At 37.4% G+C, this 15,741-nt stretch overlaps 1 protein-coding gene across 2 annotated transcripts in view; it reads right to left on the reverse strand.

The window, feature by feature from the left end:
• Positions 1-15,741, reverse strand: part of SLC6A15 (solute carrier family 6 member 15) — a 66,060-nt gene that overhangs the window by 13,865 nt on the left and 36,454 nt on the right. For both annotated transcript variants that reach the window (XM_069095100.1, XM_069095102.1), the window contains exons 5-6: positions 13,043-13,224; positions 2,335-2,445 (exon numbers count right to left, since the gene is read on the reverse strand). In XM_069095100.1, the coding sequence (XP_068951201.1) occupies positions 2,335-2,445; positions 13,043-13,224 (293 nt within the window). The remainder of the gene's footprint in view (positions 1-2,334; positions 2,446-13,042; positions 13,225-15,741) is intronic.

The following is a 15,741-nucleotide window of genomic DNA, read 5'->3' on the forward strand; positions in this document are numbered from 1 at the left end:
GGGGGAGGGCTTATTTTAGAGGAATCTTACACAGTAAGGGGAGGGCTTATTTTCGGGATAGGTCTTATTATCGGGGAAACATGGTATGTATGCTCACACTGACACATACCTATACTTGTAAGGGTTATGGGATTTAAAGATCTTCCATGCCCCATTGGACTTGCTGACGTAGCAGGAAAGGGCAGAGCAAGAGGAAGCAGAAGCCAAGCTAGAGTTCCTGCAGTGGCTAGCAGTGGCAGCGATGGTGACGGTGGCAGCAGCAGAGGCAGCGGCAGCGGCAGCACAAAGCCCTTTTTCAGTCAGCCAGAATTTCTGCTAAGGACTCCTGCTGAGGACTGCCAGGGACCGGAGCTGCTGGGAATGCACTTCCTGGACGCTGGGTGGTTGCTGTGAGTGGGGAGAGGAGGACCTTTGCCTGAGGTAGCCTGTTCTGTTTTAAAGGCTTGAGAATGTGGGTGCTTTCTACTTTATCTACCTGTGCCAATTTCATAACTACTCTGATGGCTTTCACTTTCTGGTTTTGGGACTCAGTCTTTTGGTATTTTAATAAATTTTCTAGCTTATTACCCCATATAGCAAAGCCTGATATATTTTGTGATGGATAATTACATCAGCATATCTGTAATTTCCATAGGCATTGTGAATATTGCATTGCTGATACAATACTCACACATACATGCACTCACACTCATATGTTCAGTCACATACATATATGTATACACACACATATATTTATATACACATATACACAAGCAAACAGACGAAGTCAAGGATTTCTTCCATCATACTATACCTTAGTTGTAACTTCGAAGAATAACTAAAAGAGACACTCAAATCCTTATTGTTGGGGTGGCCAGGTGGCTCAGTGAGTAAGAGCACTGGCCCCAGAGTCGGGATGAACTGGGATCGAATCTAGGCTCTGATACTTAGCACCACACCCAGAAATAACTGGCTGTGTAACCTTGAGCAAGTTACTTAACTCCAATTGCTTTAAAAAAAAAATCCTTATTGTTATTCCATGTCAGACCGCTAGCCGTGCCAATATATTGTAAGTAGTTTATGTGTCTCAAACCCAGCTAACTGCAGGGAACAGTACCCTCTTAGAAAAGGAAAATATAGTTTTTGCCTTCCATATTTGAATTTTCTTCAAAAGTTATACAAAAATGAAAGGCAATTCAGTAACTGGATTTCCCAGTACGATAAGAAGACACATAATTTAGAACTGCAATAATTCTATATCCTTTGTGAAGGCATCATGGAGCAATGGAAAAAAAAATGCAAGACTTGGGTTCCAATTCTACCTTAAACATCTACTTGCTACATAACCTTGTCACTTAACATCTCTATGCCTCAGTTACCTCAGTTGTAAAATAGGGATAACAATAGGATCCTACTTCACAGGGTTCATTGCAAGGAACAAAAAAGGTAATTTGTAAACCTGAATGTACCAAAAAAATATAATCCAAATGTACTGTTGTTTTTATTATTCCCAGAAGCAGTTATTAAGTTGACTATAATATACAGGGCCAGTTGGTAGTCAAGTCTATGGTCTATAGTCAGGAAGACTCATCTTTCTGAGTTCAAATCTGGCATCAGACATTTACTATCTGTGTGACCCTGGGCAAACCCTTTTGCTTCAGTTTCCTCATCAGTAAAGTGAGCTACAACAGGAAATGGCAAACCACTCTAGTATCTCTGCCAAGAAAATCTCAAATGGGGTCACAAAGAGTGGGACACATCTGAACAATGACAATAATCATCATATACATACAGCCCTTTTTTATTCATAAATAATCAGTAAAGAATTAAATTCTATACTTTTATCAGCATAAAATCCTTTTTTTAATGTTACTTTTAGAAATAACTCCACATTTTAAATATCCTTCCTTCATTTTTATCATTATCATTTCAAAAGCAAAACACATTCTCCTTTATATCTATGTTTCAGGAATGGAAAAGGGTGGGAATCAAGGTTTAGACTCTACCTCTGAGATTTTACTTGGGAAATGTTTTTTATATCACTTAAAATCTTAAATAATGACTAGAGTAGTCTTAAATCCTATTATTTTAAAGAACACAACTAGATTGATTGTAAAGTCTTAAATCCTAATATTAACTCTTGAACACAAACAAGAAATATCTCGGTTTGATCAACAATACAGGTTATAATGTCAGTAACTTAGAAAACCCACAATCAAAAAATTTTAAAAATACCACATGTAAAAAAATTATCCTGCTAAGGCAGGCTCTGGTGGCCTTTAACATTCAAAGCATTTCTAATAATAAATATAACACACTCATAAATTATGTCTTACTCTGAAGCCAAACACATACCTTAGGGGTAAACATATGACGGATGCCATCAATCGAACCATTTAGAAGCAACGCTCTGATCAGAAAGCAAATGAGTACCACATATGGGAAAAGTGAACTAAAATACATGATCTGGGAAAAAAAAAAACATATTATTATGTAACAAATAGATTCAGAAGCCTTACTGTGAATAATTGTTATTACTAATGGTTCTATTAATTTTACATAGGAAATACCTTAAGCAAGGAAATTCCTCGCTTCACTTAATCTGTGATAATAACAAGTATTTATATCTCATTATATCCTCACAATAACCATGGGAGGCAGGTGATAGTATTATTGTCCATTTTACAGATGAGAAAATTGATGCAGACTAAATGACTGGTCCAGTAGTATATACCAAGGAAATGTCAACCACTGCATATGAATTTGGCTTCAGTATTTTCTCCACTGGTCCCCTAGCTCATCACAACAGTAGTCTATTCTAACAGTGATGACAATCCTTATGGGAAAAATCATGCTTAAGTCAGAACAGTTTTCCACAGAATTTAATTTAGTAAGACTGTCCTCTAAAAAAGTTGTATGCTTGGGGGTGGCTAGGTGGTGCAGTGAATACAGCACCAGCCCTTAAGTCAGGAGGACCTGAGTTCAAATACGGCCTCATACACTTAACACAAAACTGGCCATGTGACCTTGGACAAGTCACATAACCCCAACTACCCCTCCAAAAAAAAAAGTAGTACACTATACTGTATTCTCTATAAAACAAGAAAGCATTATTACTTCATTTATCTATATATTTGTCTTTTTGGAGGGGGGACGACAGGAAAGTTAGGGTTAAATGACTTGCCCAAGGTCACACAACTAGTAAGTATTAAGAGACTGAGGCCAAATTTGAACTCAGGTCCTACTGACTCCAGGGCTGATACTTGGTGCTCTACTCACTGCACCACCTAGCTGCCCTGAGCATTACTACTTTTAAGAGCTAATAACAGAAACAGTCAAACCTTTATACCCACATAAGTCTGGGAAATGAAATTTTTAAATCATTTCACACTTTTATAAAGAGCCAATATTCAGCATGCATACATGCACATGCACACACACACACACACACAATATTTAATTTTTTCATCAGTCTGCTTTCCCAAAACCAGAGTATTTTTTCTTTTTTTACCTAATTCAGGAATTTTTAAAATCTCTTAGAGTCCTAAGTAGCCCTTGAAGTGTGTTCATTTCCTTAATATCATCACTTTTTAAAAAATCATTCATTTCTTTGTCGTTAAATAGGTAGCATTGGTAGAATGGTATATAGTTGATTCTTTTTGTCTCCCTTTAAATCAAGCACTTAGTTTTAGCAGAGCTCCAAATAACTTGACTGATTAAAATGCCAAAAATCCAGCTTACACACCAAGGAAACCTGGATAAATCTGCTCAGTTTCCTTCCTGCCTCCTCAAAAAACCTATTTCTTCAGTAAATCCATGCTATAAATACCTTATTTATGTGACCAGTGTATCAAGAACTGATGATGATGTACCCACAAGTTTGGGACTTGTCTTGGGCCTCTACCACAGAGTAATCATTACAAATCAAATTTATTAGAAAAGATAGAGATGAGATGGGGCCTGTGATTTCACTGGTATACAGAACTTATGTTTTCTATAGTACTGGAATGAACCTGGACACTGAAAGGGCAATGGTCAATTCTGGTCCTGGAGAAGAGAGTAGGAAAAAGGTACCTCCTTCCTTTTCTTGGAGAAATGAGTGACTATGGACACACAACACTCACATATACAAAGTCAGGTAATTTGGCCTAATGATTTTGCTTTGCTATAAGAGAAAGCTTGCTGGGTGTGAAGACAGAGGGTAAGAGCTTACAGAGAAATGAATATGATGCACAGGCCTAACAGAAAGGGTAGGCCAGGTGTACCCAAAAACCCTAGGGTGAGTGAGTCATCATCAAAAACCCTTCCTCTATGTTCTGATGTTGAACAAAATGAATCAATGAAACTTTAATTTTTAAAAATAAATTTTTACATGTCTCCCATGGTTCTTATCTCTTTAAGGGAAAATAACCAACTGTACATATTCTAAAAATATTTTCAACATTATCCAGATAACAGGATTTTTTTTTATTTTTTTTGCAAGAGAAGAAAACTCCATGAAAATGTTATGAGAGAGTGATGACTGCTCTTTTAACGGCTGCTAAGACACATGGGATTCATCTATAGAGGCACATGTAGGAAAATAATCCTGACAGCAAGTATGTTTAAACAGACCAATCTTCTTATCAGCTAAAATGGGGTGTGAAAAATTCTTTCACACTCAGCTCCCCCATGGAAAGTAATGAAAAGGAATGTTTCTAAAATACTTGGTATGCTATTAAGCCAAGATAAAGAGTTTGTTGTTTTCTGTAAGAAGATCACAGCTTTATAAATTTGCAAAGTACTAGCACAGTGCCTGGAATATAGTGAGTGCTTAATAAATGCTTTTTTCCATCCATTCATTCATTTGAAAGTTCTCCTCCAATGCTTAATAATGGCCCCTAGGAGACTCTGGGTTCTACAAGGTCACAGTGCCTCAAACCCTTCCTGGCCCTACAACAACCAAGAAAGGATTCAATAACAGGGTTGTTGCTTTTGGGAGTAGTGTTGGTGTTATTATTGCTGCTGACGTGGTTGTTGTTGGTGGTGGTGTTACTATTCAGATAGTCAAGAAGATTTTCCTCATGTTGAACCAACATCCCACAAATTTAGCACAAAGGCTATGCTGAATGCTCAAGGCTGCTCCCCCAGACAGTGTTTTAAGAATACTATTTTGAGGGGCAGCTAGGTGATGCAGTGAATAGAGTATTGGCCCTGGATCAGGAAGACCTGAGTTCAAATCCAGCTTCAGACACTTGATACACTCATTGGTTGAGTGACCTTGGGCAAGTCACTTAAACCCAATTGCCTTGCCTTCCCCCCTTCAAAAAAAAAAAAAAGAAAGAAAAAAGAAAAAGAATATTATTTTGGGAATGAAGTTGACTACATTCTAAATCATAGCAAGCTGCCCTGAGCATGGCCTCCCACTGTACATCAAAAGGGTCTGACCTAGTGTGCTAAGTCTTAAATTTGTAATAAAATAATTATCATTGTTCTCATCATTACTATCATTTATTATCATAGCCCCCAAAATGGAAAATAAGAAAATTCATTCTAGGTCAGATCCATTGTCTCTCCATTAGGAGACAATAGTTCTTATATATTTTTTTTTTTTTTACAGTCCCTAACCCCTTACTAACTGATTTGTCTCAAGCCTTTTAACTTTGTTTTTACATTTTTGGTTGTCAAATGACAGCAGGAGCCCTATCTGCCATGTGGACTTGGCTAGCTTTTTGAAATGCTCTTGAAGACTTACTGTCTGTGGGGAACAAGGCCCACATCTTTTACACAGCTTCCTGGTAGCCTAAGTACAAAAGTCAGCACAAGATGGTTTTAACATATTTTAAGGAAAAATCTTGCCCAACCTGTTCAACAGCTGTTGTTCCTACCACATGGCTCCTGGGGCACTGGGTTCCAATTGCTGACTGCTGGCAAATTGTCACTTGATACTTAAATGGATATGTGATCACAATGTGAATGTACTTCCTCTCTAAGAGTAGACTTCACCCCAGTCATGTCTTCTCATTCAGAGCAACAGTGAAGATCATAGGATCACAGATTTAAGGTTGGAAGGGGCTTTAGAAAGCAACTGAGCTCAACTCCCTCACTGTACAGATGAGAAAACCAAGGCACAGTGAGGTTAAGTGACTTGTTCATGGTCACTTGACTAGTAAAAACACTAAGGTAGGAGCTGAAGCCATATCTGCTTGACTCCAGACCCAGTACCCTACCCACTCACTACTCCATGGTGCCTCTCAGTCTTCATCTTTTTAGTCTAGATTATTAAATTACTATCAATTCTCAGTTTTATCATAGTTGTTTTGTTTTGTTTTTTTTCTGGATGTTTCTCTGGATTATGTCCAAAATACCTTTTCTTAGTCATGGGAACCCAAGCTTTTCACAACAATAAAAGTGCAAATGAATATGGGTTTTTCATGAGGGTTTAAAAACACATGGCGTTACAGAATGTACTTCAGGTGTTCCATGACTTTTTTTAAGTAAAAATCCCAAACTCATCTTTAAATAAGAGAAGTTACCTGAGAATTTCTACATGGCACAGTAGATAGAGAACCAGCCCCAAATCCAGTAAGATCTGAGTCCTAGTGGGACACAAACTGGCTGTATGACACTGGGAAAATCACTGCATTTGTCAATGCCTTAGCAGTACTCTCACACCATCATTTTCAGAGAAGACGCTGGCAGAAACTGGCAGGTGTTTCCTCCCTCAAAGCTTCCTCTATCAATGAAATCAAAACTTCTATCCTTATCCCTATAAAACATCAATATCTCTTGACACCTAAAAGTGGGAATGTAGCATAGAAAGATGTTAAGCAACCTTACAAGCCTATGCCTTCTTGGCTCTGACCACACTTTAAAAGGATGTGAAGAAACTGGGGAGAGAAGTTAGAAAAGGGTTCCAAAGATGACTTCAGGCAGGTAAAAGGGATCCAATGATTAAAGGCCAAAAGCATTTGGTTTGTATAGTCTAGGAAAGGAAAAGCTATGTATGATGGGTACAGCAGGTTCTTTACAATTTTCCAAAAGCCAGGGATTGGACACATCTAAGAAGGAATAATGAGGAGTTAGACTTCAATGAGAATAGGAGATAAACTGAATATAAGAACAACCATCGTGGTGATGGGTATAAGAAAACAGCTATAATAAATGAAGGAAATCCAGTAGAAATCCTATTACTGAAGTTCTTAAAAAAGAGGTTTTCTATACTGGATGGCTTATTTACATGCATAAAAGCTACCAATCGGGAGTGGAAACAGGACTTCTGTGGAGCTCCTGCTTCCACCTTCTCCAATTCATGTAAAAGGGGACTCTGAACAAACTTTGGAGCTACAGAACCCACAAAATGACACAGAGGAGCTAAACTCCCACTGAAGACAACCTGGCAGGCCTACAGGAAGCGGCCAGTTCAGCGTGTTGGGAGCTGAGCCCAACCCCAAGTGAGCCCAAGGTTTTAGCCTCAGGGCAGCCACAACTAGCCACTGGCTAGAGGGACTTCAGATCACCAGCAGCTTTGGTGGCTTTTCCAGAATTATCAACAATTCTTAGATGCTAAGAACAAAGTAAGAGGTCAGTGCAATGACTTTGATAAGCAGGAGTTCGGAAGTGCAGTCAGGTCTTTACCCCTTGTAGGGAGAAGTTGCTGAGGCACTGCGGCCATGCAGCCACCACCACATGGAGGCTTCAGAGCTCCTGGTCTGAAGATTATAGGGGGACCAAGCGACCAGTTTGAGGGGTAATCGCTCTTGCTTTAACCTGCTTGGATCTGGATTGTGGTCTAGGGTGAAGGTCCTGGGGTGTGTGACCAGCTTGCCAGAGCATGTGGAGGCTTCACAGAAGGCACCCAATTAATAGCTCCAGCAGCTGAGAAAATCCCAGCATATGGGACAAAGCTCCTGCCTCTGGTAGCATTGTTCTACTGTGGCAAAAAGCTCAAAAGTCAAGTAATTGAGTGGCAACATGAGCAAATGAGAGAAGCAAGGCAAGCAGAGCGGTCCGACTCTGGATTCCTTTTTGGGGGACAAAAAGGATCAATGGATCATGGAACAGGAGGATGACACTGAAGTCAGAACACCTGCATCAGAAGCTTCCAAGAAAAGAACAAGCTGCTCACAGGCCATAGAGGAGCTTAAGAAAAATTTTGAAAGCCAAATAAGAGAAGTGGAGGAAAAACTGGGAAGAGAAATGAGAATGACACAAGAAAATTATAAAATGAGAGTCGACAACCTAACTAAAGAAAATAACACCTTCAAAAATAGACTAACTCATATGGCAAAAGATGCTCAAAAAGCCAATGAGGAGAAGAATGGCTTAAAAAGCCAAATTTGCCAAATGGAAAAAGAATCTCAAAAGCTCACTGAAGAGAATCATTCCTTTAAAATTAGACTGGAACAAATGGAAGCTAGTGACTTTATGAGAAATCAAGATACTATGAAACAGATCCAAACAAATGAAAAAATAGAAGGCAATGTGAAATATCTCACTTAAAAAAACACTGAACTGGAAAATAGATCCAAGAGAGATAATTTTAAAATTGTTGGAGTACCTGAAAGCCATGATCAAAAAAAAAAGAACAGAGAAATCATCCTCCAAGAAATTCTCAAGGAAAATTGCCCTGATGTTTTAGAACCAGAGGGCAAAATAGAGGTTGAAAGAATACACTGATCACCTCCTGAAAAAGATTTCAAAAAAAAAAAACTCCTAGGAATATTATAGTCAAGTTCTGGAGTTCCCAGATCAAGGAGAAAATATTACAAGCAGCCAGGAAGAAACAATTTGAATACTGTGGAAATACAATCGGGATAACACAGGATCTGGCAGCTTCTACACTGAGGGATCGAAGGGCTTAGAATATAATATTCCAGAGGTCAAAGGAGCTGGGATTAAAACCAAGAGTCACCTACCCAGCAAAACTGAGTATCCTGTTTCAGGGGAAAAAATGGTCATTCAATGGAATAGAGGACTTTCAAGCATTCTTGATGAAAAAAACAGTTGACTAGAAAATTTGACAAGAAGCAAGAGAAGCATGAGAAGGTAAAAAGGAAAAAGAAATCATAAGGAACTTATCAAAATTAAACTACTTACATTCCCACATGGAAAAATGATAATTGTAATTTATGAAACTTTTCTCAGTATGAGAATAGTTGAAGGGAATAGAAATGTGTGTGTGTGTGTGTGTGTGTGTGTATATATATGTATGCATACACACATATATATGTCTCTACATAGGAGGTGTATGAATACATATGTGTGTGTGTGTATATATGTGTAGGAGGTACACACAAACAGAGGGTATAGAGGTGAGAGAGGAATATAATGAGAGGAGATGGCGAGAGACAGAAGGGGGTAAACTATCTCATATAGAAGAGGCAAGGGAAAACTGTTACAATGGAGGGGAAGAACAGGAAGGCAAAGGGGAATGAGTTAACCTTATTCTCAATGAATTTGGCTTAGGGAGGCAATGACATACACACTAAATAGGGTATCTCACCCTACAAGAGAGTAGGGGGGAAGGGGATGAGAGGGGGGATGATGGAAGGGAGGGCAGGCTGGGGGGAGGGAAGTTGGAAGCACCCACTTTTGAAAAGGGACAGGAAAAGTAGAGAACAGAATAGATGGGGGGGTGGGATGGGATAGAGGGAAATATAGTCAGTCTTTCACAATATATTCACTATGGAAATGTTTTGCATAGCTACACATATACAACCTATATAAAATTGCTTATCTTCCCAGTAAGGGTGAGTGACGATGGAGGGAGATAGGGAAAGAATCTAGAATTCGAAGGTTCAAAATCAAATGTTTAAAAAATATATTATTATTATTATTTTACATGTAACTGGGAAATAAGATATACAGGCACTGGGGCATAGAGATCCACTGTGCCCTACTGGAGAGTTGGAGGGGGGATGAGGGAAGATACAGGAGAGAGCAGATTGGGGGAGGGAATGTTCAGTGGGATCACTGTTTTAGGGTGGTGTGTAGGGGGAAAAAATGGGGAGAAAAATTGTAACTCAAAATCTTGTGGAAATGTAAACTAAGAAAAAATTGAAAAATAAGCTATTAAAATTTTTTTTAAAGCTATCAATCAAGTCATATGATTTCTTAAAAACCTTCTCATATATAAAGTCTAAGAGGCACTGTGGGTAGAGAGATGGCCTTGAAATTAGATGACATGGGTTTGAGGCCCACTTCTGACATGCTGGCTTTGTTATTACTAAATAAGAGATCATTTATGTATATTACATAATTATGTGTATTATATACTTAACTCATTTTGATCTTCGCAATATTACTATGAAATATTCCCCTTTCACAGAAGTGGAAATTGAGAGGTTAAGTGTCTTTTTTCCAGAGTCACTTAGCTAATTACTAAGTGTTTGAGGCAGGACTGGGCTCATGTCTTCCTGACACCACACCCAGAATTAACCATTTCCTAAGGTGCAAAGAAAACATCCCTACACTAATAGAGTTTTCTCACCTGAGAGTTCCCTTTATCAATGAACTTATATGTCTTATATTTATCCTACCCCCTTTTAGGAATGGGATTCCATGATTTAAAACAGATCCTTTAGTAAACCCCTGGTGAAGTAAGGCTGTAAACAAGCAATAAAGCAGCTGAGGCAGAAGGACCCCTTATATTCAATAATAAAACATCTGCTGCCTGACTTATCTAGATAATTCTCTCCCATTAGATTTTAAGGTCTTCTAGACCAAGGACTCTCTTCTTCTGCCTGTTTGTTGTATCTGTAGAACTTATCACAGTGTCTGACACATAGCAGGCACTTAATAAATGCTTACTGACTGAATGAGTATGTCTAAATCAGACCTGCACAACATAGAGCCCACAGGTGGTATGCTGTCCAGGCTTGTTTTACATACTCTACAGTTTTCACGCACATGACCATAAGCAGCCTGCGGGCCAAATGTTGTGCAGGCCTGGTCTAAATAGCTGCCCCATTTTCACAAAATTTTCTAATTTCAATTTAAAGGAGAGAACTTTTTTCCATCTTCATACAAAGATTTATCTGTCATGTCTTAACATGAGAATGGGGGAGGGGTCCTAGCTGAGCTCTCTGACTCATTACCATGATGGCTGACACAATGTCTAATTGAAAATTTTCCTTAACTTACAATGAGTTAGTTTTCATCTAAAAAGTAAGGATTTCTTTGAGCATTCAATGTTTTGAAAATTGTTACACGTTTGCATATGGTTTAAAAGCTGGTGTGGAAAAAAACTCACCTATCTGTTAGAAAGCCACTTCAGCTCAGTTTTTCATTCAAAAAATGAGCCGAGGCCCCTGTTGGCTTTGATCCTCTGATCTCATGCCACTTATAAATACTACCCATACTAATGGTGCTTGAGAATAAGATCGACTATACTTGCAAAGTGAAAAGACTGGCTAGATGGGGAAGTTACTAAAGGAATACAAGTCAGACAATGGTTTTTCCTGGCATTTTCAGGTCAGAATCATTTCATCTTCTTTCTGAACTTCAGTGTTTAGTTAATCTTTCTAAGCCTAGACTTCATTTTTTTTTACCTGCTATAACAATTTTATTGTTTGGTGCAAAATTATGATACTTGTGTATTTCCCTAAATTCACAATATGGAAGGTCATACATAAACTATAAAGATCACAATTTCTCTATTTTTATGCAATTTAGAACAAAATTTCCTTGACAAATATGCCCAGTGATGAGTAGAAGCCCCTAGGGTATGTCCAAAAAAAAAAAGACCCCTAGGGTTTTAACCATGGTGCTTTTTACATAAAAATAAGTACTGAGCATGTTCATTCTCTGTAAAAAAAAAAAAGTACAACTCTAGAATTTGCTCTTTGTAAGTTGCAAGAACACAATTGTAAAGTACCTTGACGTACAGTACAGGACATACTCAATTAAGATGATTACTAATTAATTGAGTATAGTTAGTCATGCAACAAAATTTTCATTAGATTAGAAAAATGAATGTCTTTAGAACTATATTTCTATATTCATAAGCACAATCTATTTTGGAGAGCAAGAGACTGCTAATTTCAGAGCTGGAAAGGTTAGTTTGAAATCATCCAAGAACTGAATGAATATAATTGGAAAGAAATCTAAAGTTTTCTTAAGTAACATTTGCTATGCCACTGTCAGATTTTCTGTAATATTTACTTGTCCCATCCTTTTCAAGATTTCATCTTCTGAAAACAATGCAAAGTCAGAGGTGATGGCAAAATAATAGAACTGAATAGAAAAGTTGTTTGGGGACTCAACTTTAAAAAGGATCGGCCTTAAAAATTCTGAGGATTCAAAATTTAATACCTTTTAGATAAAATTATTGTTTATTCTCATAATTTCCATCTATTTTATACATGCAGTGCACATTGAAATTGAAACTTTTGATAAATTTAATTCAAGTGAAATGCTTGTTAGGGTCAGATATGGGGGCCCAGATTTCTAAAAGTACAACCATCCCTGGAGAATTCAGACACCTCAGGAGCCAATCAGAGCCCTTTGGGGATGGGGAGAAGTTTCTACAGGCCACCATTCAAAATATACTTTTAGGGCCAAAAGACGAACCAAAAAAAGAATCTCAGAAGACATTAAAGATATTTAGGATGCTGTAAATTAACACATAAGGAAAATTTTTTTAAAAATTAAGAGGGAAAGGAGAAAGTGAAGGAAGAAGTAAAGGGTGGAGGAAAGAAAGGAAGGAAGGAATGGAGAGAGAAAGGAAGAAAGGAAGGAAGGGGGAGGGAGAGAGAGAGATAAAGACAGACAGAGAGAGAGAGAGAAACAAAGAAACAAAGAAAGAGCGAGCCCTGGGGAAACACTTTCAACTTCATCCTCCCACATTCTTAACACGCTGCTTTTCATCAATTCTCAAGTCTTTTTGTATAACTGCCTGTTCTTCATCCAGGTCCCACTATTATTCTACTTAGGCTTATTCAAGGGCCAAATGAATCATGACTTCAGTCTCGTTGCCCCTACAAATAGAGAAGATGGAATGTGAGGAGGGGTGTGGTGTCCAGGAATGGGATGATATATGCCTCCTAGCTAATGGGCAGGAAGTCAAAAGGAATGTACTAACTTTGCCTGAAGACTGAATGCCTTTGATCATTGCCAAGCAAACCAAGACCCAGGCAGACAGTAAGCAGACTGTCATCTTCCAGTTGAGGCCCCCACTCTCTGAAATGGAGTCAGAAATATTCAAGGCTTCTCTATACCAGTAATAGGTCGTGGCAGAACTCTTTTCACATTCTGGCTCCACAACTAGAGGGGGGAGAAAAAAGAAGGTAAAGAATGATTTCAGATCTGAAAACTGTGGTAATTACATTAGAAATGGTCAGAGAGTATTCCTCTGCAAAATATGTCTTACCTTTTGATAGAATACAATTGCTGTTTTCATGGAATAGAAATTCAGTATGAGAAATTTTTTTTAATCTATAGTTATTAGGAAGGGAGGGAGAACATTTATTGAATACTTACTATGTTCCAGCATTTATTAAACACTTAGTATGTTCACTATACTGAACATTTTACCAATATCTTCTCATTTGATCCTCACAACAACACTGAGAGATAAGAACTATTAGTATCTTCACTCTACAGTTGAGGAAACTGAGGTAGACAGATGTTAAATGACCTATCCAGAGTCACATAGCTAGCAAATGTTTGAGTCTGAATCTGAACTCAGTTCTTTCTGAATCTGGGCACTCTACCCACTATGCCACCTAGCTGCTCTGAAAATCCATTATATACATTAAAACTTATACATTAATACAACAAATGCACTCAAACATTTCATGTTTTTGAAATGCAAACATGAATCATATCCAAGACCAACATTTTAAAAGGCAGCACAACGCTTTATTTTTCTATTATATACAAAAGAGAGAAAAAACATTCAAAACTGAAAGATAACGTTGCTCTCATATTCCATGATATGGCATCTTTTTGGTCACATGTCTAAAGGTCCATGATAATTGCACCAAACCAGAAAAAGGCCTAGAAATGCATCACACTGTTTATTTTTGTTTGCTTTAATTATTTTGTTTGTTTAAGGTTGCCTTTTTCTATTCTCAAAATTCAACCATCATTTGTAAAGAACTTACGGGTTCAAAGTCCATTCAAATTATTTTTTTTTCTGGGTAAGTTAGGCTATTATTAAATTTAATTTGCAATTTGAGCATATCCTAGCAGAAAGCTAAGGAGCAGAGCAACGTGGTACAGGGACATATCATAGGGTTAGGAAAATCTTTCTAGGATTAAAAAAGGATTTACAACAATTTTGACATTGATAAACTCTAAATTGGACAATCAGTGTATTTATTTCATACAGTCTTTTTAAAAGGTGGACTAAAGGCCTTATTAACTTAATAAACAAGTCATCACTGGAATCAACTTTCAGTCACTAGTTTATGCCAACTACTTCTACTTTCACAGAACCCAAGGTCCATTTACCACTAAAAATATTCAAACACAGTCCATGAAAATCTATCACTAAAGTAATTTTTAAAATAGGATTATGACGATTTTTTTTAAGATAACTCCCTGAAAATTTTAGGCCCAACAACTGGGCTTTTGAGCTCAGCTCACAGTCCTCTATGGTATCTGTCCAAGTTATATTGAAGGAGACATCATGTATAAAACGTTAAGATTTAGCATTAGAATAATCTGGGTTCAAATACCAAGACACTCACTAACTGTGTGATGTATGTAATTTGATTACGTAGCTCAGTTTCATCATTAATAAAATGAGGGTGTTGGACATCAATGCCAAGAAACAGGCGCTCTTTTCTGTTCCCCTTTCTAGTTCCTTGAGGATAGGTTCTCTTTTTCTTCCTAGTGTTTTCATTCCCAGTTCCTAGGACAGGGCTTGGCATATAAATATAGAAATACTTAATGCTCAATCTACCTATCTATGGTCCATTCTAACTGTAAAACCCTAATTACTAATATATAATTTGGTCACGGATATAAGGTTCATATATAGTAGATACTATTCACCCCATACAAATTACTATTGTCCTGACTTTAACTTTATGAGATAATAATCATACTAGGGACAAATTTACGTATTCTTATGTGAAATGATTATCTCATTATGACCATAAAATTATATCATAGTCTCTGCCTCCAGGAGATGATTTGGAACAGAAACAATATTTTCTATTTTGAAGTTTCTGAGGGTTCCTATTCTTACTTTTCCAGGTCTAAACATTTTCCCTATCATATTTAGCAGAAGTGATTCCAATTCTGCACAAGTAAAATCATGACAATAAACCTGTATATGAAAAGCAACTTATCTAAATATCTGGTAACAAATACCTTCATGACAAAATATCTGGGTATTTGACTGGCTTCTTCTTCTGGACTAAGGGGAGAACTTTAATAATAAAAGTAGTTAACAAATTATTAGAATAAGCAAAATATTACACCCACTTCGTGCTAATGCCAAAACCAACTACACAGAGAAATGAGGTAATTTAATATGTTAACTTGGCCTAAAACCACTTTTCCTCAATAACATGTTATTTTGGCTAAATTATCTAATTAACTTCTTCACTCTGTTTTCATGGAGAGACTTTTTTTTTAACTATTTTTTAAAAGTAATGTTAGAAAAAACTCTTGGATTCTCCTTCATGACAAGAGAGTTAAAGTATGCATCCTAAGCATCGCATGAATTAATTAAACACTATTTCTGAAGGACTTTGAAGTTAAATCTACATCACAAAAGTGAAGTGGTAGGAGACTAACTGTCCAGTGAATCTGGCTGTCCAATTTGGC

This window comes from Petaurus breviceps, unplaced genomic scaffold (genome assembly GCF_028583685.1).
Source record: "Petaurus breviceps papuanus isolate PSGF00001 unplaced genomic scaffold, PetGlider_PUasm1.0 225, whole genome shotgun sequence".
Classification (NCBI taxonomy): domain Eukaryota; kingdom Metazoa; phylum Chordata; class Mammalia; order Diprotodontia; family Petauridae; genus Petaurus; species Petaurus breviceps.